The sequence below is a fragment of the Alosa pseudoharengus genome, unplaced genomic scaffold, assembly GCF_046254945.1.
Source record: "Alosa pseudoharengus isolate Yale_2024_CS ecotype anadromous, Long Island Sound unplaced genomic scaffold, YU_APseudo_1.1 YU_APseudo_1.1_scf_23, whole genome shotgun sequence".
Lineage (NCBI taxonomy): Eukaryota > Metazoa > Chordata > Actinopteri > Clupeiformes > Clupeidae > Alosa > Alosa pseudoharengus.
Window position 1 is genome coordinate 21578654 of NW_027468685.1, and position 27058 is coordinate 21605711.

The window sequence follows — 27058 nt, forward strand, 5'->3', positions numbered from 1 at the left end:
GCTACATATATTTTTCTTTTTTTTTTACCTTTGCCAATCACACCCCTGAAACAACACAAACCGCCTCAATCTCAGAGTTTTGTGCTTCCTACAATGTATCTCCTACACTGACATGCACACATGGGCGCAGGTACAAGCTGATGCTGATGGTTATACAGAGATATATGAGAGTTGGATTAATGTGGAACTGTTGCATATAATAAATGTAATGCTTAATCAGATGTGTTCTTTCCTGCTATCCCACCCTAAGGTGTGCACACTGTCCAGAATATGTATGGCTGTGAGTGGGATGATGAGAGCAAAGCTGCGGATGGATTTGATCAGTATGGCTATGATGGAGAGGACTGGCTCTCTCTGGATCTGAAGAACCTGAGATGGATTAGCACAAGATCACAGAGTCTCAGTACACAGAACAAGTGGAACAGTGACAAAGCTGATCTTGAGATGTACAAGAACTATTACACCACACAGTGCATTGAGTGGCTGAAGAAGTATTTGCAGTATGGGAGCAGCACAATGGGGAGGAAAGGTACAGCAGCATACAACACTTACAACTGCAGTTGCTAGTACAGTGGGCAGGATTCCAATCATTATGTTGAAACACATTACTCATTTCCTCCCCCAAGAGACATTTTGAAAATCTAATCAAATGTGTTCAGTTTATTAATGTTACACATATCTATTTTATTTTCAGATAATTCTTACATGACAACAAACATACCACTCTGTGCCTTATCTTTCCTGCATTGCCACCATTTGCATTTTTACTGCTGTATTTGTATTCTTTTTCATTTTGTCTAACCTCTCTTCTTACTACCTTGTTCTTCCAGAGCGCCCAGAGGCCACTCTCCACCAAAAGGGCACTGGATTTGTGTGCCATGCTACAGGCTTCTACCCTGACGCAGTAATGATCACCTGGAAGAGAGATGGAGAGGAGATGCAGGAGGATGTAGCTGTGGGGGAGACGCTGCCCAATGAGGATGGAACCTTCCAGAAGAGAGCTGTGCTTACCGTGTCAGCTGAGGAGTGGAAGAACAAGCAGTACACCTGTGAGGTGGCCCATCAGAGTGGAGAGACCATCATCTTGGATAAAGCTGATATAAAGCGCAGCAGTAAGATCATTTCTATTTTGATACAGAGATCAAAATGTCACATAAGTTAGTCACAAGAAAAAAAAAGATAGAAACATGGTATTACAGACATTAATACGGTTGCACCTTTACATTTGTACAAGTATTTACATTTGTGTACTTTCCGATACCGATATTCTTATCGCAAATGCGCAAAACCGCTACCATACAAATGCAATGAATTGGAAGACAATCTGGAGAAAATGTTGGACTATTTTTGCAAGACGAAATTGTATCAGATTTCAAGACTAATATCTTACAAAATGTCACTTTGGTCCTTTGATATCACCATTTGGTTACACTTTACTTGACGTTATCTACATAAGAGTGACACTGTCATGAACATGTCATAAACATTATAAACAAGTCATAAACGTTTATGACGTAACGCTTCCGTCACTCGCTTCGGTCAAGTGTTTGGTTTTTGTCATGACAAGTTATGAGTGTCATGTCACTCTGATGTAGATACCGTCAAGTAAAGTGTTACCCACCATTTTAATTGTAGTCATAAACCTCCCTAACCTGACGAGCCAGACCCACATTAAAATGTAGGGTCTGGACACTCACCGTTCGCAGTGCTTAGTCCGAGGGGCGGGATAATCGGTTGTCTTTCAAATTCCCTCTGCACGCAATAGGACAGCGCTATGAGTCCCATGCGTTTCCCACCAGCAGAGCTAGCTGGCTAGTTCAAACTTTTGCCAACTTAATAAAAGCTTAACTTGTGTCACACTGTTCGCCAACAGCAACATCCATCTTATTTGTTTTCAAGTAGCAGGGAATTCAAGCCAAACCATTGCGACTCTGCCATCAATCATTATGTTAAGCCCGCCTAACGACTCTACACGATTTGATTGGCCGAGCTCACAAGCCAACGGAGAGTTGCTAGACTAGCCCTGGCAGCAAATGTAAAATGTCGCTTGGGTGCGTCTAGATTTCTAGGCTAAAACCTCCCATCAATAACTCATAATAGGCCTTCCTCCAAGGTAAAGCAGCGCAAAAAGAACTAAGTCATCAAAATAACATTCACTCAGTGGTGTGGCTCTTTTAAACAACTCTGTGCATAGAGCTAGAATGTGGTAGAAGGAAGGCAAGGTGGAATGGGGAAGCTTGCGACCAAAGCATTTAGTGAAGCAGACTTGTGTATACTTTGAACTATTGGTCATCAAACAAAGCTGCAACTGCTTTCCTGCAGTTGAAAACCTGCGCTGAAACTAAGCCCTCTCGGAGGTGGGGTGTGACTGTTGAGCTCTATACAAATTGGATTTATCTACTGACATGTCTCCACGGAATTGGTTTACTTTTCCCCAACTAGCATGGTGATGTGCAGGCCTACACAGACACACCAGCGCAAAAGTATAAACACACAATAAAGTGTACCCCTTGCATAGGTTAGTAGGTGAACTATAGACCATTTGTTTGACAGTATTTAGCTCTGTAGATTCAACACAGATGCAGCAGTGAAAGACTGAAATAAGTGTAGCGACGCCAGTGCATGAAAGCATAGCAGCAGTTTCTCAAGGGTAGCAGCAACAGCCAGTGCTTTAGGATAAATGGTCTGAAGTGGTATTATTTTTGTGAGTACAACTACATGAGCACAGTATTGGCCGATGCCGGTATTGATCGGTGCATTCCTAGACATTAATATAGATTCTTGGTCTAAAACCTGTGGTACTGTGCTGTATTTGTACAGATTAATCATTTGTCATTGTGTTCTGTCCTTCAGGCCTCATTCTTTGTTTTTCTTCCTATTCACAGACCCAGACTCTGTTCCCCTTGGCCCCATCATTGGTGTGGTTGTTGCGCTCATTGTCATTGCCATTGCCATCGTTGCCGGGTTTGTCATGCTGAGAAAGAAAAAGAAGCCTGGTAAGTTTGATGGAGATGATTTGTGGAGTTAGTTTAAGTACAAGTAAAAGAGAACAACTTGACCCTGTTACATGTGAACATATGTAATTGCAGGAGTGTGTATGTATTTAACAGTTTGTCTGTATAGAACGTGATTTTTTAACATTTATTTTGTTTTTGCTTTTGTTCTCTAGGCTTTAGTCGTGCTAACAGTAAGTACCCCACAAAGTTTACGCCTGTGAACATATGATATTTGATACTGCTAATTTTACTGCTATTTTTTAAAGCCTTACTTCCTGTCTTTGACATTCCATTGATAAGATTGAAAACCTGCTTATTTCTCTGTTACACTAGAAATGAGGCATTGAGAGGAGATACATCACTGAACATCACTGATTTCTCTGTTACACTAGAAATGAGGCATTGAGAGGAGATACATCACTGTTGTTCAGTGATGTATCTCCTCTCAATGCCTCATTTCTAGTGTTATTATGTAGACTATACAAGAAGTGTCAATACTTCCATATACCTTTATTTCTCAGATCATATGCTAGTTTTTTGTATGGAAAAAAAGAAAATCTGAGTTATTTGAACTAAGGCAGACTTTTTCTGTTTGTAGCTGATGAAAGCTCCCAGTCCTCAGGTGAAAAACCATAAGGATCCAAACTGCTGGTGTGTGTCTTAAAATTATTTATTTTAAATTTTCTGTTGCTTCTGTCCTTATATTCATTCCTTACAATTACTGTTATGCTCATATTTGCAGGAGATGAAGGGAAGATGGCAAAAGTGTTTAAATGTCTTTGACCTAATATGAAGATATAAGAATAAAAGATTTTCTGACATTAAAAGTCATCAGAATAATGATGCGGGAACTGCTGATCAACATCCAAATCTTCAAAACATTTAAACAAAAACTGCTGTACAGTTGCTATACAAATAGTTACCAGACTTTATTTCAGAGTGGGATGTGGTATCATTTTTGTTCCAGCTTTTTTTAAATTAAATTCTTTGGATGGTGTGTCAACAGAAGATACTTTGTATTGATCTTTAATGTGAAAAGGTTTTCTGTAAGTTAGTTTAACATGCATTGATTACATTTTGTAAAGATCTGTTAAGCTCTTTTCTTTATTCTAGTCTTGTAGTAATTCCTCATTCTGGATTTTGGGAATGTAAATTTAAGTTTTTGCTATGTGCTTTAAGTTTCCAATCATTATCAACAGCATTTAAGCATTTTGTCAATTCAAGTAGTTGATGGTTCATGTGCTTTTAAGAATCTTTGTTTTTTTTTTTCAATTAAGGTCTTACATTACATCACAAATTACTATAGAAATTGTCACTGTCCGGTTTTTCGAAGTATGGAACATTTTGGGCTTTCTGTTCACATCATGTGAATTATTTGTGATTTGTTCACTGATTTGATTTACAAAGGTAATAAAAAAATAATATTAGTAAGACCACCCTATAGAGTTTTTTTTTTGGCTCCTGGTCAGTGGCTGGCTCATGGTTTTTGTGACTTAAGGTGTTTTCACACTTGGTTCCTTTCAGGTTTCTAAACTAAACAAACTCAGATCGATGACTCAGCATTTTTGTGCATATGTGAACACGCCAGCCGAACTCCTCTAACGTGAACCGAACTGAGACTAGAGTTCTCAATGGGTCGGGTCGGCCCGACAAAACCCGACAGGACCCGTAGGTTCGGGCCGGGTTCGGGTCGAAAATATAAGCAAATGACTCGGGTCAGGTCGGACCTCGGGCTTAATCTTTTCTGCTCAGTGAAAAAAAAAATATTTAGCCTATTAAAGGAACCGTATGTAGGATTTTGGCCAAAACTGGTACTACAATCACTTTCAAAATACTGTAGAGCGGTGTACACCGCAGATGTGGTAACTAGAGCAGAGCTGGCAACCCAGATGCCGAAACACTACTGACTTTGTGATTACTAGATAGGTGGAGGGTGGCGGATCAGGCTAAAACACAAATATGTAAACATCAACATCAGTTGAGGGCTGCAACTTCACTTTAAATGACGATATCCTGGCCGGACTACTGTTGTCAGTGATATAAGTATTTGAAATTAGCATGATTTCCTAATGTCTAGTGACAAATCAGGGCCATTTTATGATTAATTGAATTACATTTCTTACATACGGTTCCTTTAATCATCGCAGCTGTTCACCGTAAAGAAAGTCTGCTGCTGCGTGCAACGTGCATCATGCAGAGGGGCACGGGCAGACCTGCCGCTGCGTGCACGCCTTTAGCCTGGAGAAGAAGATGGAGTTGTTGAAAAGTAGGCTAAACTTACCGCAGGTGAATATTCACCATCGCTACTACAGGAGTGGGAAAATCAGAGGTCTGGAAAGTGTTTGGAGTGGTGCTGGATTCTGATGGAAATTTTACAGGTTATGTGCAATGCTCAAAATGGAAGGTGCTGATGAAATATGTGACCCTGCAAGGCGAAACCTTTGGTAAAATTTACAAAATTAAGTTATTGTGCTCATATGAACGGCCATAAACTAGGCTTTCCAACGATATGTAGGCCTATATCAAGGGTATTGCAAAAATTATCGCTAAGATAACCGCATCCAAAGTTGGCATGGTTCTTCCGTCACGATAGGCTATGCCAGAAGAGCAGAAAATCACCATTTTAAGTGATTCACGCTAATGTGTTGAATCTTCACCTAAATAAAGTCAGGGTTTAACAGTCTAAGCTTAGGCTATGTTTTACGTCGGGCCGCGGGCCGGGTTCGGACAGATAATTCATGTTGATGTGTCGGGTTACATCGGGTCCGGGCTTTAGCCTAAAAGCCACGGGCCGGGTCGGCGGGTTGTAATTTTCAGGCCCGTTGAGAACTCTAACTGAGACCACCTCAGGAGGTAGTCTCAGCGTGGTTCACTTTGAAGTCCGCGGCACGGTTTGCATTATCTGTGCAAATGTTTCACATTTCGGATTGTAGCCTATTTTGTCCTAGGCCTACTTGACTTGCCATTGCCAAAACAGAAGGCATGTTGTTTATTATATAGCCTAAAATAAACTATTATCATGATAGGCCTAGCCTACAGACATCTGTAACGTTAAGTTGGCTACAACCAAATAAGTGTGTTCTACCGTTATGTTATTGAGCAAAGCTTGTTCAAAACTCACCTGTAATGTCAGGAGAGGCGGGACGCTGAAAACAATACATGGAACACACAAGGGTAGTCAACAACACTATACAGTAGCCTACACGTAAAGGGTGGTCACACTCACACCGACAAGAAGGGTTACACAAGAGGCAGAACTAGAGGCAGACTGTTCTCCCCCGTGGTGGAGTGGATTCGGCGTGTCTCCGTTCATTTCGTTTTAATGGACATGTCTCCACTAGATCAACAACTCGAACTTTGCCAGTTAAATTTGCCCTTAAAGGGACACCAGGCAACGTTTTTGTGTTAATTACTCATCTTCGTAAGTCGGTATATGGTTAAATGACTCATTAGGGCGAATGAAGACTCTCTCGCCCGCCCCTACTGCCTGTAGGAAGAATATCCCGCTTGCAAGTTCAGTGTATCGTACCCAGCGACCGAAGCAGTTTCAGTTTCCATCCTGCATCCACAGCACAGAGGGAGGCTAGAAACGCTAGCGATTGTTGCAAACGTGTGTATAATGGCAGAGCCGGCAAAGAAGCAGCGAAAACCCTTGACGGAAGATGCAAAGAAAAGGAAAAGAGCTTCAGACCGAGCGAGGGGGAGTTTCATGGAGAAAAAGCATCAGGCTTGCCTGGTGTCCCTTTAAATGCCCGTTCTGTAGCTAACAAGACATTTACATTCTATTTGTGATTATGTCCTCCCCAGTGGGGTTTCCTAAATTCCCCAGGGATCTCAGGCCGTGGTGGTGGTACAGCAGGGTGGTATTTGATTTGAGAAAAACCGGAACGGGGGCATGGCTGTGGCGGGCAGGGGGGGGGGGATTGGTGTGCGTGTGGGATAGGCTACCACTGGCATTAGTATAATAATAAATACAATGCTATTATATATTTGTTTGTTTGTGTATTTTTTATATTTCTAAGGCACAAATTAAAAATAAGTTAAGGAATAACTTATTATAAAACAATAAGAAATAACTAGAAATGTAATGCCAGAGGAATTACAATAGTGGATGGAAAACTGCTGGCTTAATGTTGGTGGGGAGATTCCTGGAAAAAAAAAACATTGTTGAATCACTTAATCTTTGAGTTCATACAAACCGTACCAAAAAACCTTGTGTTTCAAGGCGTTCTTGAGATATAACACTCAAGGTGTTTTTGACCTCCAACATCAATTCACTTCATCTTTGAGTCCATACAAACACTCATACCAAATTTCAGGCATGTATGTCAAGGCATTCTTGAGATATCGCGCTCAGAGTATTCATGGACTTGACCTTTGACCTCCAACATCAACTCACTTCATCTTTGAGTCCATACAAACACTTGTACCAAATTTGAAGCATATGCGTCAAGCCGTTCCGGAGATATAATGCGCAAAGCATGAGATATGGCTTTGACTTTTATTTTGACACACGGGAAACACTTAAACAGGATGTGTAGTTTTAGGGAGCGCCAGATTGTATGCATTAGAAGCTGAGAGTTGGATTCACAGGTGACACCTGTGCCAGTGGTCTGATTAGCCCGGGAACTACTCTGGGAGCTTGACGAGCGCAGCTGGCTTTAGACCATTATGACATCACAGCCATTCAAGTCTATATGGGGAAAAAATTTGCTTTTTAACATTTTTAATCCCCTATTTCTCAAAAAGTATACACTTTAAAAAAAATCTGAAACAATAACTCTCTTGCCCCACTCCAGACCTTCAGAGCGGTTATTTCAACATGTCTGTATGTTAAGCGGTTAGAGTCGCATTCACTCTTGAAAAGGTAAAAAGCCTACATTATAGCCTACATTTAGGCCTATACTGTAGGCCTAGGGTAGCTTTTAATTTAGCAAAGAACGTTGCATGGAACAGACAGAGGATATGTAATTAGTGGGTTTGATCCAGCAAGCCCACTATTGTTCTTCTTAAGTTTACTTATTAGTGGGTTTGATCCAGCAAGCCCACTATTGTTCTTCTTAAGTTTACTTATTATTAGTGGGTTTTGTAAGGCCCGTCTTTTGCCCAAACCTTATGCATTTCTAAAGAATGCCTTTTTGCATTCAATTTACATGTGTGGATGCCTGTGTTTGATCTGTATTGTCTTAGCTGGCCATGGCCAAAGATCCCCAACACCCGCTCATGCATAAAGTGACCATTTGGTCCTTGTTCTGGCCCCTCTACTGACAGATAACTCAGTCCTGGGCCTACTTGATGTCTTGTGGTGAGATAGGCCAACCTCATTATCATACAGTATTGCTCTGTAAATATGTGTTGTGAATAATACATTCATGTTTGGTCTTGAATTAATACTTGTAACGTGGGCAACAGTCTGATTATGGTTTTGGTACAATTGAATGTATCTGTGCATAGTTGTAGATTAAGAATTAAACTGTAGCATAAAGTTATGATATCCACCTGGGCCACACCCATCCACCTCAGACAACAAAGGCTCTGATGAGTCAGGGGTGGCCCAAGTGAATGATAAAAGTGGAGGCTCTGGTCCTCCAGGTCTCTTCTTCTCTGCTCTGTTCTCTTCTCTTCTGTCTTCTTCTCTTCCCTCTTCTCTCTCCTTTTCCCTTTACACTCTCCTCTTGAGCTAGGCCCTTGTGGCTTGGTCTTCTGCCTCTCTCTCCCTCTTCCTCTCCCTCTCTTCCTCTCTCTCTCTGTCTCCCTTTCTCTCTCTCTCTCTCTCTCTCTCTCTCTCCCCTTTCCTCTATCTCTGGGTTTGTATTGTTTTATCTGGTGTATCAGTTATCTCTAACTTGTCAAGTTTACCTCTGTGAATTGATTAAGTTTTCTTTGTTACCATTTGCTACTTTGTTACAGTAGACCATGTGAGTTTACTTGTACATTCAACTGAAGTGATATTGGTCACATTAACCTTTAAGACTTAATGCCTATTAAATTGTTCATTTGCCTACCAATCGGATAACTTCAATTCTCGTAGTGTGCCATGCCATTCTCCTCCATAGCTGAGAGACTAGTTACTTGGTAATTGATTGGTGATACAAATTATTAATCAAATGGAGTCAGATCAACGAGTATGTAATAACATCATTGCCATTTAACTCTTCACCCTATTTGTCCACACAAGCTCTTTTAAGTGATGATATAGCTCGACGTCTATATGTTTCCGAGGCTATATATATATATATATATATATAATTTATGAGCGAGCGTCTTCTTACAGTTTGATCCAGCAAGCCCACTATTGTTCTTCTTAAGTTTTCTTTATTAGTGGGTTTGATCCGCTGTGGGCTTGCGGAGTTTACTTTATTTATTTATTAGTGGGTTTGATCCAGCAAGCCCACTATTGTTCTTCTTAAGTTTACTTTATTTATTTATTAGTGGGTTTGATCCAGCAAGCCCACTATTGTTCTTCTTAAGTTTACTTTATTTATTTATTAGTGGGTTTGATCCAGCAAGCCCACTATTGTTCTTCTTAAGTTTTCTTATTATTATTATTAGTGGGTTTGATCCAGCAAGCCCACTATTGTTCTTCTTAAGTTTTCTTATTAGTGGGTTTGATCCAGCAAGCCCACTATTGTTCTTCTTAAGTTTTCTTATTATTAGTGGGTTTGATCCAGCAAGACCACTATTGTTCTTCTTAAGTTTTCTTATTATTAGTGGGTTTGATCCAGCAAGCCCACTATTGTTCTTCTTAAGTTTACTTTATTAGTGGGTTTGATCCAGCAAGCCCACTATTGTTCTTCTTAAGTTTTCTTATTATTAGTGGGTTTGATCCAGCAAGCCCACTATTGTTCTTCTTAAGTTTTCTTATTATTATTAGTGGGGCATAAAAAAAAAATGTCTTGGGTTCCGGTTTCCGACCGACCCTGTCAATTTATGTGCGACCCAAATTTATTTTATGAGCTTGGGGAAGAAATAACACTAAATAGTCTAGGCTACATTAAATAAATCCACAAATAAAAGGCGAACTATAATTACATTAATTACCCCTTGCGTTATGTATAGGGATGAGCGTATTCTCTCTGTTACAAAGTAGCCTATGCACAGCTGTTCACGAAGACGATTGTTTTCGTCACTTACCAAGGCACTCGCAATTTTGTCCAAACACCGCAACTTTTTCGCAAATTTGACCAATCATCGTAGTTTCACTGTGAAATGTCACCTACCGCAACAGTCCCTCGCGCAGAATATTGAGCCAGATGCCACACTTACTTCTGCACCTTCTGCATATGACACCAAAGACTGCCCTAAGTGTTCGTTCCTCTGCAGTTTTGATGACAATAAATAGAAGGCTAACGTTAACGATCTGCTTACTTCCATCTCTCAACCTGGTGTTGCTAACCTACCTAGGCTATGAAAGTAAGTTAATTAAGGCCTACTTGGTTTACTGACTTTTGAGTAGGCTATGCAACCCACTGGCAAACGTTTACCTGGATATGTCCTTTTAGCTTATGTCGTGTTATGTCAAGCTTATGTTTGCTAGCTTGTGGGCTTAGTTTGAGTAGTGCTACCAAAATCATAGAAATTAATAAAATTGCAAGACATTTACCTCTTCTATGATCCAAGAATGATTTCATTCGAGTTGGTTTTTTTTAACATTTATTTTAACTAATGACATAGAAGACATTCCCAATTGCATCCACATATGGTAATGCACTATGCAAAAAGTGATTTACACTCGTAGCCGAACACAGTGAGATGCAAGCCTTCCAATCCACTCAGAAAAGTAATTAGGCTACTCTCACGTCCTTAAAGGGGCAGGCAGTCAATTAGACGTACACCACCAATGTAATGACATTAAACAGAAGTGTAGTCAAATAGTTTAAATCAATATGAAATTACTAGATACTTACTTGGATATTAGTAATTATGCAGGCCACAGACTATGAATTATTAAAAAGATATGAACTTAATATGAATTACAAAATATATGAATGTATTGAAACATATGACATGATGCCATCTCTTTAGGTGACTGTCTTTTTTGGACAGTTCTACTATACTGCTTTGTGAATTACCTCAGTCAAAGCATTTTCACAAATAAAGTAGGCCTACTTTGATTTTCTGTAATCCTTACTGTTTACCTTTGATTATCCTTTTTAATAAGCATCAAGATTATCAGTGTGATTTTGGTCTTACTAACCTTAATTGCCCTAAATGTAAACTATTTTTGCAATTTCCACTTCCTCCCGCAATTTCTCCGCAAGAAACAGCTAAAATCACTGCAACTTCCATCCAGGCATTTTAGGTCGCAACAGTCTCAAAAAACCTCGAGAAATCCTGGAGGGATTGATTTTCTACCTATCCCTTACTGCCACTGGAAAAAAAAAAAAAAAAAAAAAAAAAAATTCCCTACCGACCCATGGCCTCAACATGGCCTCAACTGACAACCAACAGGAACCAAACCTTTTTTTTTTATGCCTGAGGGTGGGAAAAATTGTACATTTCTGTGCAAACTTTGCCCGCACTTCAGTCACATTCAGTCACATTGTCTTTTAAGAAAATGCAGTCCATTTTTCGGTTCCAGCAGCCAACAACCTCAGAACTGACCCTTCAGGCCTCTCAGGAGGCGCTGACCTTTAACCGCAGCCAGAAGAGAGTCAGCAGAAATTTGATTGCCTTTAAAAAATCTGACTTCTTAAAAAATCTTAAACTGGCTGCATTACGTGATTATTTCTGAGATTCTGATACGTTTTTAACCATGACCTATACACAGTTCTGGTTTGAAAATGTATCTCTTAAAATAATCACTTTATGCAGCCAGCTTAAGATGGCTTACTAGCAACTAACTAATTACCCTAGCAACAACCTAGAAAACACCCCTGTAATGTCAACCTAGCGACCACCATAGCAATGAAGGGAATATTTCTATATGATAATTTCTTGCCACAGACGAAGTGGAGGCTTAGCCCCATTTACATGGAGAGCGTATTCTGTCCATTTTCCCTTTGATCTATTCAATGCAGATGTAGGTGTGAAAAGCTTCCCTGGCGGGATACCTTTTGCTGTCTCTACCATCTGCTCCCCAATCTCCTTTGTTCTGTTCTTAGTAGACAAAGACCCTGGGTTAAACCTTAGCTGAATCATATGTTTGTGTTATTAACGGTAAATGTATTCATGTTTGGTATCATTTTTATAGTCTCAGTACAAGGAGTACAATGAATTAAGTGTAAGAATGTTTAAAACATCCTGTATAACATTTCTACCTGAGGAGCCTGTCTTGTATGTTAATAAGTAAGTGGGTGTGTGTAGGTGTGTCTGGGTGTGGCTGACGGAAACGGCGGGAAGGGAAAGCCAATCAGAGGACGTTGCACCTATGACTACCACGTGAAACACACCCTTGCAAATTGAGCATAAAAGGCCAGCCTCTTCCTGTCTTTAGAATTTGTAGTCGAAGCTTCCGAGCTGAAAGCAAAGATTGTTAAGGCGGAGCAAGATACTTCGTCGTAGTTCATGTCTATGGGCGCGAAATGGGGATCGAATCCTGTCTGCATAAAGAGGCGTGTCGATGACGTATTGATGAGCGTACGTTGCAAACCGCCAACAGCAGCGGCATAAATAACCGGCGCACACCTGATATAAAGTCGATTTTCTCCAGACTGGAATGCTCAAAAATGCTAAAAATGTACCTGAAATGTTCACAAGGGTTTGAGGATCATGAAAACGTGCCCGAAATTCACATTCCTAACTCTATAGAACTAAGACCTTAGCATATGTGGTAAAATTCTGAGCTATGCCCATAGACTTCAATGGAGCAGTCGCTGCCTCTGCTCTGCATAAAGGGGGATTTTGACCCCCCCCTCGTGCGATCCGGGTTCCCGGAAGTGGCTCCTGATGAAGTATCTTGCTCGGCCTTAACAATCTTTGCTGAAAGCTGTATTCTCCCTTGACGCGCCTCATTGACAAGAATAAACCTGCTTCTTGATTGACCTTCATCTTGACTGAGTTTCCAGCTAACTTTGGTACACGAAAATTACCAACAGCAACCAGCATAGCAACCATGTTATTTATGCGTTTTAGCTTATTGGATGTTGCGTTAATGCAGATAACTTTTGATCCGTGTGCCCGATTTTCATAAATGAGGTACCGTTGGAATCCTTGGATGAGGCCGAGTTCCATGCCACTGATCAAACCCACTCTTGCAGTTCCTCGGAAAAACAGAATTGGATTCCTAGGCTAGGATTGGGCCTACTGGTTACAAGAATTGTAGGCTCTAGATAATAGCCTACCCCATGCAGAATCTGTATGCCAGAAAAACAAGAAGAACATAAAATGTAGCATACATATAGGCCAAGTAAGAACAGATGTTAACAGAAATAAATAATCTTTTTTGATTGTGTCAACAAAAAACAACAAGATCCTTCAGTCCTCTTCAGCCGTTTGGGATCCATTCAGCAACAAACAGACCTATCAAACGATATAAAAGGCTACAGATTCAACAAATAATACAGAAATGTAGGCTACAAGGTGAACAGTAATAAGTAATGTCTGTTGAATTACCTATTTTGGGGTATTTAGGTAGCCTAAGTAGGCCTATGTCTTACCTATATTTGTCCAGGTGCACTCGCTGACGCACTCGCACACACAAAAGCTGACGCACACACACTCACCCTGGACTCAGTCTCCCTTCCTTGCTCCTTCCTATACAGATTTTTTTTTTATACAAAAACATTTTTCATTTTTTCCATTTATTTAGCCTATGTTTTATTAATATTATATCAATTTCGGCAACTGAACACCGACATTTCTCACCTCTTTCTCCATCTGTATTTCTCGTCCCTTTTAGCTGCTTTCAGAAGTCCCTGGTGTCCCTCGATGAAATGTTTAAACTCCATGCAGGATAATTTAAAGTTCAGTCTGACCTGCAGTTCAGCTTTCACCAAACCTACTGCCAACCTATTTCTTTTGTCTGAACAGACATCCTCCATGTGACTAAAGACGCGTTTGGCATATGCGTTACTGACAGGTATAGACAAAACGAAAGACACCACTTTAAGCAATTCTGTTGCTGTTCTCACGCTCTTGAACAAGAATGCCCATTTCAGCTCTTCTGGTATACTTTCAAAAACACTATTTAGTACAGTGTAGTCTTGGTAGAGCTTATCAATATCAACGCCTCCCAGAGCCACTTTCTCAACTAATTTCTCCAATGCGTTCCATTCGATGGGAGTGCACAGTTGAAGACAGCTGGAGTAACATATTAATGGGTCATCAAAATCAAAGTTATCCTCTAGGTACATGATGCACTTTTCAAAGAACCCATCGGCCAATCTGACAAACTCTGTTTGCTCTCTTGCGCTCAGTTGTCTGTATGCCTGTTTCGTCTTACTACCATAAAACTGGTCAGTGCGATGCGAGATTAATTGGCTGCGCAGTCGGTTCATCACTTCATTAACATCCAGTAAACTAACACTCTCATTTTCCAACTTCCGAATTGCGCTGTCAAATTCCTGCATGACATTATGCATGAGCAACAGAACACACTCAGACACTGTCACGTCATCACTGCTGTCTGCTGCATCATCACCACCTGAGCACCAAGCCCTCCAGACAATGACAACAGGGCAATCTTTCTTTCCCAACGACAATTTTAGGGCAGGCTAACATTCTAAGACTCGTTGGATTGCGGGCAATAAGGATAACCACCGGGTTGGTACATGCCTCAGAATCTCTTTGTATTGTAAAGTGAATTCGCAAAACTCCTTCAGAGACTACCTTCTTGGCAGAGCAAGAGAACTCACTGTAGATTTTTAGAATGATGCACTCCACATCATAGCCTTCTGCGCTTAGAATCCTGTTTGCATTTTTCAGGGTGTCATCAAGTGACATTTGCAGTTAGCTTTTACAATATGTGGATTAACTTTCAGTTTTTGAAAAACAGAATTATGCTTGCCATAATTGACAGAGTCATTGTCAGCACCGTATGCACTGATTGCACTGACACTGAGGCCACTTGATTCTGTGATGTCAACTATTTGTTCGTAAATGGCTCTACTTGTTTCATGGGGGGTCCTCGTAAAATTCCAATAGCCCGTATTTAACACACTCATCTTCATGAAAATATTGCACTGTGTAGGGGTACACTTTAACATTGCCTGAATTTGATGCGTCTGAACAAACAGAAAAGTATGGGGTATTCTTCAGCTCTGTAACATTGTTCATCAATGTTCAGTCCTCAACATTGATGACTATGTGAAACATTTGGCTACTTCTCATCACAACAGAAGAATTATGCTCTTCTGAACTTGTGTTAGGTAGTCTGGCACTTAACTACTGTCATGACTAGGCCCTACAGTGTTCTACAAGTTTGGTTTGGTAATCAGACTGTTCCTCTGGTCATGGTTAAAAAAAACTGCACTACTTCATGTCATGTCAGTTCATGTCAAAATGGGGTCAGATTGTTTTGAATTTATGTTTTTTTTATTATTATTATTATTTATTTACAAATTGTACATATTGAACATTGTTAATAAACTACATTTAATACACAAATCTTCTCCTGTGTGCTTAAATGCAGCACATGTTCCAGTACCGGGTCATTCACCCCCCTCCCCCACCTCCCCCCAACATTCTAAATCAATTGTATGCATCATATTGCTATGCATTGCTAGCATAGTAATGTTATACACCATTTGAAAGCTTTGACTCTTGTTTCATGTACAATCTGTATAGTGCTTTACATTCTGAGATTAATCTTATTATGTCTCAATTAAATTTGATCCAAAATGCCCCCCTTCCCCTCCTCCGCTTTTGGTGCTACCCTGACCTCTGGCTGCAGTGTAGCTGCAGCACAATAAGTAGATGCAATGTATTGGGTACTGAAATATTCACAATAATCCATAGAAATTGAATCTTCATGTTGTATTATCCAATATTAATGGTACAGATGTATAGTCTATCTTATACACACTCATTGAACCAACAAAGTAAATGCAAAAATAGAGACTTTTTTGTAATTATTCCATATTTTGTGTAGTCAGTCTATATCAGAACACCTGGCATACAATCTAAATAGTCCACAAGAAACCTCAAAGTGTTACCTTTCATTTGAGACCAGGATTATGCTTCTACACAAAGGGGTTCATGTGCAGTAAGCATTTGATTGTCAGTATGCATTTTGGATAACCAAAAGTCCTATGGGGAGTTTCCATAGGGCATTTTAAAAAACGCATGAGCATACCTTGGCAAATAATGGTCTAAAGTAAGTAGTTTTCATTCTATATTGATCTGCTTTTGCACACAGCTTCACAAGACCTGATGCTAGGGCTCAGTTGTGTTTCTAAGTCATCTCAAATGACCTAGAGGGCTGAAATGTGGTCAGTTCAGAGATGCTTGTTATTCCGGCAGAATGAGAAAATAATATTCTAGCCTCTAACTCTGTGTCAGTACATCTCACAGTTTTTCTGATTGTTGTCCAAGAAACTACAGTGTCTAAGCTTTCCAAAGAGGTCAGGCATTTGATTATAGGCCAAAGTATGTAGGAGCAATGATCTGCTAAGTAGATGATGTCGGGCAAAATACTCAAAATGAGGCGTATGCATAAGAATTTAAGATGTACTTTATGAAAACATTTCAACATTTACAGATTTGGATTGCAATTGATTGTGTTTCTTGAACATTCATTGTCGTAGTCTGTGGACCCCCTGAAATAGCTTTGGCCACCTTCTGGCCACCCCAAGGACAAAAGTCTAGCTCCACCACTGTCTGTAACTAAACGCTCTTGACTGTAGGGGGTGAGAACATTTTGAACTAAAGCCTTGCTTTTAGTGCGTCCACACGCCACTTTTGGTGCTATGCAGGAGTCATTAAAAAGTTTGGTATTGAGATTAATGCCGCAATCCATAGATAGGTAACTATGGCCATGAAGCACTCAATGATAAACACTACTGAGCTCTGCCACTGCTATCCTGTCTTCCTCCAGGGACCCCTTTTTTGTCATAAAAGAAGCGATGGCTCGATTTTTTTTCTCTTATTTAACATAGCAGTCTGGTGCTTCTTTGTTTTCTTGTGGGTGTCAAGAGCGAATCTCCCTTCATGCTTGACCACAATTTTGTCTGGGCACAAAATACAGGTGGCAGAGAACGGATCACCTTGGTAGGTTACCCACTCCGAAAAGTTACCAGTTTTCACCCAGTCGGCGTTGTATACTGTGTGTCTCTTTTTCTTCGCCGCTGGCCCTGAATTTGATTGTACATCCTCCTCGTCTGTCTCGCCCCCCATTTTAGCAAACTAAATCGAACCTAAATGTATTTTTTTTACTAGGCACTACCAGCACTCACACTCTCTTGGACCTGCTGCGCGTGGCCGGTAGTTGCTAGGTGATGCTGATGGTTAAGGTAAACTTTATTTTCGCAGGTCTGCATTAACCAATCAAATAAGCGCATGCGTGCCTCCGACAGCTGGATCAAGATAACATAAGAATGGTAAGGATTGGTAGGATTGTATGAGCAGAACGTAGATTTAATTACAAGTGAAAGTAGGGAATGGGCCTACTTTTAAGTGCCTTTGCACCAAAAAACCGGGACATTTGGTGTCCCGGGAAAGATTATCCATTTCCCGGGACAGGCATTTAAAAAAGAGAACAATCCCGGGAAAACCTGAATGTGTGGCAACCCTAGGTGGTGGCCAGCTACAGCCTTTAAGAATATATTGAATTGCAAAATCCTTCCTGTGAAAACCTACTCCTCTTTTGAAATTCAACTATTTATATTTGCAATTTGTTTCCAAACCCCCCTGTTATGTGCACTGGTACACAGACCCCCCAAATCTACAAGCTGCTTCATACAGTACATGATTTCCTGTCTGCTATGGCCATTCACTTAGACAAGATGCTCATTCTTGGTGACTTCAACATTCATGTCTGTTGCCCAACTAAACCGATGGTGAATGAATTTTTAGCATTACTCGACTCTTTTAACCTCACTCAATCAGTTTGTGGCCCCACTCATGTCAAGGGCCACACACTGGACCTTGTCCTGTCATCAGGGATATCAGTTGACAAACTTGAAATCACTAATGCTGCCATCTCTGATCACTTTCTGATTGAGTTTGAATTTTCCTGCCCCAGCCCTCCCTCTGACCCTGCCCCCTCTCACGTTTTAGCCCGTTCCATTAACTCAGCTACAGCTTCTCATTTCTCCAACTCTTTTAAGCCTCCTCTCCCTCCCTTCCTCTGTACTGACTTGCCATCATGCACTAATATTGATGAGCTTGTCTCTATTTTTAACCTGTCTTGTACTATCACATTGGATCAGATTTAGGGGCAGCCGTGGCCTACTGGTTAGCGGTTCGGACTTGTAACCGGAGGGTTGCCGGTTCGAACAGTAGGCACGGCTGAAGTGCCCTTGAGCAAGGCACCTAACCCCTCACTGCTCCCCGAGCGCCGCTGTTGTTGCAGGCAGCTCACTGCGCTGGGATTAGTGTGCTTCACCTCACTGAGTGTTCACTGTGTGCTGAGTGTGTTTCACTAATTCACGGATTGGGATAAATGCAGAGACCAAATTTCCCTCACGGGATCAAAAGAGTATATATACTTATACTTATACTTAGATAGCCCCCGTAAAATTAAAATGACTTAAATCAAACACTTCAACCCCTTGGGTGAATAGCTCCACACAAGCTCTCCGTCAAGCCTGTAGACAGGCAGAACGGAAGAGGAAGTCTCCTATGATATATTTTTGCAACACCTGAAAGCCTACCAAGCCGCTGTCAAAAAGGCAAAAGCTCATTATTTCAGTGGGATTATTAACTCACAGGCTAATAGACCCAAACTTCTTTTTAAAGCTATTGATACAATTTTAAATCCGGCATACACAGTTGATACCTCCTTAACTTGCGATAAGTTTTCTGATTATTTTATCTGTAAAATTGACCATATCAGATCTAATATCACATCCCAGGATTGCGTTTCTGCTACAACTCAACAGTCCTACCAGCATCCTCCAGCATTTCACTCCTCTGTCTTCTTCTGAGCTGTCTGAGATAGTTTCTCACCTTAAGCCTTCATGCTTTCCTTTGCATCCTTTGTGCAATTGTGTTAGCTATAGTGAACTGCTCCTTATATACTGGTGTTGTCCCCTCTGGCTTCAAGCATGCAGTGGTGCAACCACTGTTGAAAAAACCCAATCTCGACCCCAACGACCCTAGTAATTTTAGACCCATTTCGAAATTATCTTTTATTTCTAAAATCCTGGAAAAAGTAGTTTTCCAGCAGATTTCCTCTTTCTTGACTAGTTTTAATATATTGGATAAATTCTAATCTGGTTTCAGAGCCCTCCACAGCACAGAATCCACACTACTTAAAGCTTATAATGACATCCTTCTTACCATTGACTCTGGATCATGTGCATTACTCATCCTCCTTGACCTCAGCGCTGCTTTCGACACTATTGATCATGGCATTCTTATTGATCGCCTGGAAAATAGAGTCGGTCTACTGGGCCCTGTCTTATGCTGGTTTAAATCCTACCTGACAAAGAGAACTTTCTCTGTCAAACTGGGTGCTAAGTCATCCGCTCCAGTGGATATTAAATATGGCGTCCCTCAAGGATCAGTTCTTGGCCCCTTGTTATTCTCCCTATACATGCTGCCCCTTGGCTCTATCCTTGAAAAGCACAACTTAAAATACCACTGCTATGCTGATGATACACAACTGTATTTACCCATCTCCCCTGGTTGCACTTCATCTATTGAAACTATTTTTAGCTGTTTGGAAGACATTAAATCCTGGATGGCAGCAAATGTCCTCCAGTTGAATGCCAAGAAAACTGAGATGATTTTATTTGGATCCCCTACCCCTACAAAACACCTGAGCAATGCCCTTGGCCCTTGGTCATCAAACTTGCAGAGTCAGGTCAGAAATCTAGGTGCCATTTTCGACAGCTCTCTTAATTTTAATAAACAAGTCAGCTCTGTTGTTAAAGGTAGTTTTTATCAGCTTAGAACAGTAGCTAAGCTGAAGCACTTTTTTATCTAAGAAAGATCTTGAAACATTCATGCTTTTACCTCACTTTTAGACTACTGCAATTCACTGTACACAGGCCTAACCCAATATAATTTAAATAGACTCCAGTTAGTTCAGAATGCTGCTGCAAGACTCCTCACTGGCACCAAAAAGTTTGAGCACATAATTCCAGTTTTAGCTGAGCTTCACTGGTTACCAGTGAAATTTAGAATTGATTTTAAAGTTTTACTCTTTGTTTTTAAAGCACTCCATGGTCAAGCCCCTCTGTATATTTCTGAGCTCCTGTCCACTTACTCTGCCGCCAGATCACTCAGGTCCACAACCCAACAGCTCCTTGCCATCCCCCAGACACACCTTAAAACCAGAGGGGACAGAGCCTTTTTGTAGTAGCCCCCAAACTCTGGAACTCCCTCCCTCCCTATATCAAATCCTGTAACACAATTGCCAGCTTTAAGACAAATCTGAAAACACACTTTTATTCTCTTGCTTTTAATTCCTTTTATCCTTGGGTATTTATCATTTGTTTTATATACTTTATAGTCTTTTAATTTATGTTTATGCTTTGTTTTACCTCTTTAAACTTTATCTTTTTAAATACAGTACTGTAAAATGTACTGCACTGTACTGTACTGCCGTACTGTAATGAGAAAGATTAGACATTACAGTAAACCCATTTAAATGTAACTTGCAAGACAATGAGTATTCACTCCTGAGCAAGAGACATAGTCAATATAGTGATTGCGAAACAACTGCATTAGACTGAGGAAAATACAAGAACACAAGAGCAGATAACACCACCATCCAAAATGTGTGAGCAGTGTGAGTCTCTCCGTATATAGACCCTGTGTCTACTGTCTTTCTGCTACTATACTGTAGTTTATTTTTGGCCCACAACCAACCCCCCTCATTGGAGGACTTCTTTATTGTTCTCTTAATACCTACCAATAATACCTTCCATAGGTTTTGAATCTTTCTATATTTAGTTGATCAATTGAAGTCAGACTAAAAATGAAACCTTTCCCCAGAAGAATTATTATGTTTTGAAGAGCATGATAGTATCCATTCAGGCCTTTTATAATGACACTGGCGGGTCTCCCTTGGTCACGCCCACTTGTGTGCCTATGCTCTTTCTCCCTCTCTGTCTGTGGCAGGTGACTGATGACCAGGTGCACGCAGATGGCCTCTGATTGGCATAGGGATAAGAAGCCTGCTCTCGATGCATGTGTTCTCCCTCGTGTTTTTGCTTTTGATTTCTGTTTTGCCTGACAACCTCTAGAAACTGATTTGCACCTCACTTTTGGTTCAATTTTCACTACACTGACTTTCTCAACATTCGTTACTGATGACCAGGTGCACGCAGATGGCCTCTGATTGGCATAGGGATAAGAAGCCTGCTCTCGATGCATGTGTTCTCCCTCGTGTTTTTGCTTTTGATTTCTGTTTTGCTGTTTTTCACTACACTGACTTTCTCAATATTCGTTTTTACATTCTTTAATAAATACATTTGAAATATATGTCTAGCCTCCCCTTCATGTTTCCATGCTGGAGCCGGCATGTGTTTTAAAAGATAGAATAAACATATAAATGCTGAACCAAATGTGTTTTTTTGGTCGCTACCTCATAGCATGCATCAACAGTGACTCACTCAAACCTGATTTTCAATGCTCTAGTCTAGTAAAAAGAATCAAACTTGATCTAGGCTTCCCTACAATGATCAGGTCATCATTTGCAACCATGATGGTTGAATATTACTTGTGCAGCTAGAAGAGATTTAAAAATGGTGGGTAAAATGTAACTTTGGTTTTAAAAAATTATGGTATAGATTTCTATGCTAGTAGGCTATATATACAGTGTATATAACATTTTAATTATTTTTTATATAAAATATTAAAAATATTTATTCTTCTCAAACAACTTTGTTGTACACCCCCCCCCCCCCCCCTTTTTTTTATATCACACAAGCCTAGCCGTAACACCTCTACAACCTGTAAAATGTACACCAGGCAATTGTGCTAGGAATCATGTGACTCCCAAATAGAAGGACATGGGCCAGTGGGTACGTCCTCTTTGTCCAAGTAATCAATCATTTTCAGTCTAGTGGTAAATGTCCCTTTGGAGTTCCTCTTGGTTGATTCATGTGTATGCATGGTATGAATGTCAAAAATCTGTCTTAAAACTCACAGTTCTCCTTTAAATTTGGGAGTAGAGACACATGCAAGGTTTCCTGCTTGCATTTCTTGAAGTATTTTATGGTGTATCATGAGGTATGCTTTGAATTACTGTCTTCTAGGCTTCAGTTCCTTACCCTGCATGACATTTGCATCCAGATGTTTTGCCAATATCCATTCTTCTCTCTATCTGTATTTTTCCTATGCTACTGGCTGCTAGACAGTCACAAAACAGAAGAAATCCATGCTCAACAGTTGTCAATCAAATGTATTGTTTTCGAGAGGACATATTTGCCCACAATTTTAAAACATAAACTTCAAAAACAGCATTTTCAAAATTACTGTGGCTTGATGTCTACATGTTGCTTTAGATAGGGTACTTCAGATGTTGCCTTTTGTCAGGTTACTTCACTCTTCCAGATAGACCCTGTATAGACCCTGTTTGGGCAACACTGCACTGGTAAACCTTCCTTTCTATGAGTACTTTGGCCTATGGTATCCTTCTTAGAAACAATAGAAAATCACTCCTAAATTTGACATTGCCCCCCCCCCCCCCCCAAAACTACTATACTCTCATTCCGGCATAATAATCTGCTGCAGTTCAAACTTGTTGCTGGAAGTTACAGCCTAGGGGACTATTTTCAGGTGCTGCGATGTCATTATGCTGCTGTGCCCATGGTATGTTCGCAACGTTTCTTGATTATTACGGAATGAGAGTAGTTCCATGTCAAATCAGCCTAGAAAATTGCCACATTTCATTTTCTGTGCTTCGAAGTGTAATTCTTTAATGTGTAGTTCTATATTCCTTGATCCCAGCCTATTATATTCAATATTGCATCCACACCATTAAGCAAATGATACAAACTAAGTTTTCAGTTCTTAAGCCTTTATTGTCCATATTTATCCAAATTGTGAAGAACTGCTGTATCTCAATGGGTTAATGTAATATGATGTGTAAGTCTGGAAAATGATTATGAATCAAACATTCCCTTTCTGTAGCGGTGGATTAATTCTGACACGTCTTCCTTGCACACCTTGATCCAGCCATCTTCTCGCATATGGTACACTGTAAATACACAAACACAAATGCACTTTTTAAATAAAGAGATTCTCCTGATGTATACTTGGTTTGAAATTGTTGCACATCAAAAGGAAAATGATCATGTGCATTGTCATCTGAATGTAATTAAAGTAATTAGATGTAAAGTAATTTCCATATCTACTCAACAGAAGGTGTCCTATTTTACATAGGATTTATTTTCATGAAACGATTTTTATGACGAGGTAAAGATTCAATTATATAAATCATATACTCAACAAAAATAAACAAAACACTTTTGCCACCATTTTTCACGAATTGAAGTAAGAGGTGTGAGATTTTTCCAATGTATAAAATGGCTTAATTCTCACATCTGTTTGTGAGCACTTTACCTTTTCCAAGATAATTGATCTACCTGACAAGTTTTGCATATCAAAAGATGCTGATCAAAGGAGCATGACTATCGCATATTGCACTTGCTCTCCCCTGACCCGGAGAATCACAAATTGCTTTACGGCAATTTTGCAATAGCCTACTGTTTGTACTGTTTTGTCAACAAATCTACATATACCGTGTCCAAGGGGAAGGGTGCTTAGTGAGTGCCATGAGTAGTATTTACGATGGCTGTATAAAATGCAAATACTTCGCAAATGCAGGGGGAGCTATGTTTATATATCTATATAACATGAGTACAATGATTGTGCAATACCAGTTTTGTGTCTTAGCAAGTGCAAAAAAATCTAACTAGTAGATTCAATAAGGTCACTTACTGTTAACCACTCCTCCTGAGTAGGCATCTCTATGTGTGGCATGGGCAATGCCACGTCTGCCCAGCTCATATGCCTCCTCTACAGTCATGTCCTCACGGTAGCCACTGTCCACTACCCCGTATGCATAGCTGTTCCCACAGCCTGTCGAAAACATATTGCCAGAGAGCCGGGTGGCATTATCATCCACATAGTAGAGACCTGGGCCCTGTATGTACACAAATACACCAAATCCACAGACATTTGATTAGTCATATCCATTCAATGAGATGGACAAACCCTTATCACCATTTTAGAAGTTCATGAGTTGTTCTGCCTGTGTGTGAGGGATCACTTACAATGTAATTTTACCCCTTAAAACATACAAATACACACTTGAAGAAATACAGTTGAGGACCTAGACACTTTTGCTGCATGTATTGAACCACTACCGCCCTTCTCATCCCCTACCTTCTTGTCCCATCCACAGATCATGCTGCCCATGGATAGTCCCATTCCCCGGTAGCCCAACATCATGTTACATAGCAACTTAGAAGCAGCAGACACTGAGATCCTCTGCTTGTTCCGCAGCTGATAAAGCCTATATCAAACAAAGACCCAAGATATAAGGATAAAAAGATCTCATGAATAAATCCTTATTCAGTCTCACAAATATGTGTGACACATCTGTATAACATATTAATCAAAGTCCACACAGCTAAGATGTGTTAATGTAGTAATACTGGTACTTGGTTGAAAGCTAGCAAACCAACTGCTTATAAGGTATACAAAACCCTTTTTCCATATTTTCACCACTATTAGTTTCAATTTAGCAAGCTGTGGGTGTAATTTCCAGCGCTCTGTAAAGCTACACCATATTGGAGCATCCCCCTTCACCCTTGAAGACATGCATGACAGAAGGGTTAGGAAAATGAAAATTCCCTGAACATCCTTCATATAAAGTTACGACTTTAGATACTCCAGAACAGCACAGGAGATGAAGCAAGACAGACCTGCACTCTTTTGCCAGCAGCCTCTCCCAGTACTGACAATCCGCAGCACTGCCAGACATCGTTCCCAGAAGGTAAGGATTTATCTCAATCACCTTGTTGGCTTCCTTTGAGGCTATACAAGTTTATTTAATGACACAAATAGTTACAGTTTTTAATACATATCAAAATATCATATTTAAATTAACATTGTGTGTGTGTGTGTGTGTTAAATATAGTATAGGCTAGGCCAGTGTTTTTCAAAGTGGGGGCCGTGAGGGGGTGCCAGGGGGGCCTCAGCAAGTTGGAAGGAAAAATAAAAGCAATATACTGTAGTATGCTCCATCCTGTAATGCTTGTAGCTAAAATAATTTTTAGGATTAGCTTAATGTATTTTTGCATTTGCTGTAGTATTGTCGATGGGTTTAATAACACTGGCTGGCTTGTCGTGGAAAAGTTTGGGAACCCCTGGGCTAGGCTACTTACCTATGTATCTACCAGCAGATGCTCTAGAGTCCACGGCAACAATAACACCATGGCGAAATTTGAAAGCCAGTGTCGTTGTCCCATGGTTCAAGTCTATTGATACGCCATTGCCATTGTCACCACTACAAGACTTCAGAAATCCCGAAGGCTAGAAAAGTTAAATATAATTGTATTTAGCGCATTTTCCAGTGAAAATGCTATTTGAAACGCTTCAGGTCTACACATCAATAATATAATATAAGAAAATGCAATTGTGTAAGCTATCTCTTGCCATGAGCACGGAAAGTTTAATGAACATCTAGCCTACACAGAATTGAACAACCAAGCCTCATCTCACTCCGGAAAACACATGTATCATTTAATTGAGCAAAACATTCATTGTTACACTCACATCAACTCCGACTGGCAAAGCAAATTCCTGATATTGAGAGCCAAAGGTAAAGTGATTTGTTCGGTTCTGGTGTGGTGTTCCAGTTCCTGAAAGCTGCGCTCGGATCTCCGTATAAGGTTTATATCCACTCACATCTAAGAGCGCCATTACCTGCACAAATAATGTAAAGCACACGTTAAATGTATGCAACTACGTATCCTGAACAATTCTAACTAATTATCCGGATGGTCGTCGATGTTTCTCAATACCCCCTATCTTGACTTAAAAATGAAACCGAAAGGGTTTGTCCATGACATTTTTTTGAGGGGCAGGGCTTTTTTCACTAACGGGTGTTTCTACTTTTCTAAACATAGCCTCTATAGGCATGACTACTATTAAAACAGGCTATTTAATTGTAGATAATTATTGTGTTGTGTTGATTCAAACATGTCCATCTTTGCTTAGCATACATTTAGGCTACTATATTTATTTATTTATTTTGCAGCGTGGTCGAGTTGGCTGCCTAATCTAGAATGAACAAATCAATTTACGAATGAGGATGTTTGGCGTCACCAGTATTCAGGTAAATTGGCCGACTTCAGGTTGTGCCAGAATAAAAAAGAACATTCTTGTGCCTGTAACTGCAAGCAACTTTCAGAAGGCTTTTATGCTGGTAATGATTCATGTTACAATATGGTTTTCTGAATTTCATTTTTTCATATTTATTTATTTGACAATATAAATTGTCAAATTACCCCCCCCCCCCACACACACACACACACACACAACTACAGGGACCTTGGAACATAATAAAGGAAAAGTCCACATTACATTATGATAACATAAAACAGTCTGGTTTTGAATGACTTTATCATGTTCAAATAGTCATTCCAATTGAGCAATCAATTTTTGAATCACGCAAGGTAACGTGGAAAAAAGGAAAAGAGGTTTGGCACAGTTAGCCTATTAAACCACAAAATATGAAATGAAACAAAGTTTTCTTTCAAACACAATGTTATTATGTTGAACTGGCAGATTTTTCTACAGCAATGAATTTATCACATGGGATGCCTTAGTGGTAGTGGTTCTCAAACTTTTTCTGTCATTCCCCACTTTGAAAGTGGGGAATTTTCAAACCCCACCTGCATCAACCCGGCAAAATGGTAACGTTAAAATATTTTTTTCACATCTTGGATCCATGTTACATTTCCCGTCTCAGTCCACTGGATCAGATGTTATTTCAATTC

The 27058-nt window shown here is 40.1% G+C and overlaps 3 protein-coding genes across 4 annotated transcripts in view; 2 read left to right on the plus strand and 1 right to left on the minus strand.

Annotated features, from left to right (window-relative positions):
- LOC143140878 (class I histocompatibility antigen, F10 alpha chain-like) overlaps positions 1 to 3310 on the plus strand; it is a 40874-nt gene extending 37564 nt beyond the window's left edge. Inside the window, exons 3-6 of the mRNA XM_076302006.1 lie at positions 251 to 529; positions 831 to 1112; positions 2886 to 2996; positions 3170 to 3310. Of these exons, the coding sequence (XP_076158121.1) occupies positions 251 to 529; positions 831 to 1112; positions 2886 to 2996; positions 3170 to 3225 (728 nt within the window). The 3' untranslated portion in view covers positions 3226 to 3310. The remainder of the gene's footprint in view (positions 1 to 250; positions 530 to 830; positions 1113 to 2885; positions 2997 to 3169) is intronic.
- LOC143140879 (BOLA class I histocompatibility antigen, alpha chain BL3-7-like) overlaps positions 1 to 3645 on the plus strand; it is a 58640-nt gene extending 54995 nt beyond the window's left edge. The window contains exon 5 of the mRNA XM_076302008.1: positions 3595 to 3645. Coding sequence (XP_076158123.1) covers positions 3595 to 3632 — 38 coding nt within the window. The 3' untranslated portion in view covers positions 3633 to 3645. The remainder of the gene's footprint in view (positions 1 to 3594) is intronic.
- psmb8a (proteasome 20S subunit beta 8A) overlaps positions 1 to 26099 on the minus strand; it is a 339256-nt gene extending 313157 nt beyond the window's left edge. Inside the window, exons 1-6 of one of the 2 annotated variants that reach the window (XM_076302011.1) lie at positions 25833 to 26098; positions 25442 to 25589; positions 24980 to 25091; positions 24438 to 24567; positions 23991 to 24195; positions 23098 to 23247 (exon numbers count right to left, since the gene is read on the minus strand). In XM_076302011.1, the coding sequence (XP_076158126.1) occupies positions 23153 to 23247; positions 23991 to 24195; positions 24438 to 24567; positions 24980 to 25091; positions 25442 to 25589; positions 25833 to 25979 (837 nt within the window). In that variant the 5' untranslated portion in view covers positions 25980 to 26098 and the 3' untranslated portion in view covers positions 23098 to 23152. Of the gene's footprint in view, positions 1 to 23097; positions 23248 to 23990; positions 24196 to 24437; positions 24568 to 24979; positions 25092 to 25441; positions 25590 to 25832 lie in introns of those variants that run through there. The other variant, XM_076302012.1, reaches the window with a different exon arrangement.
- Between the last annotated feature and the right edge of the window lie 959 nt (positions 26100 to 27058).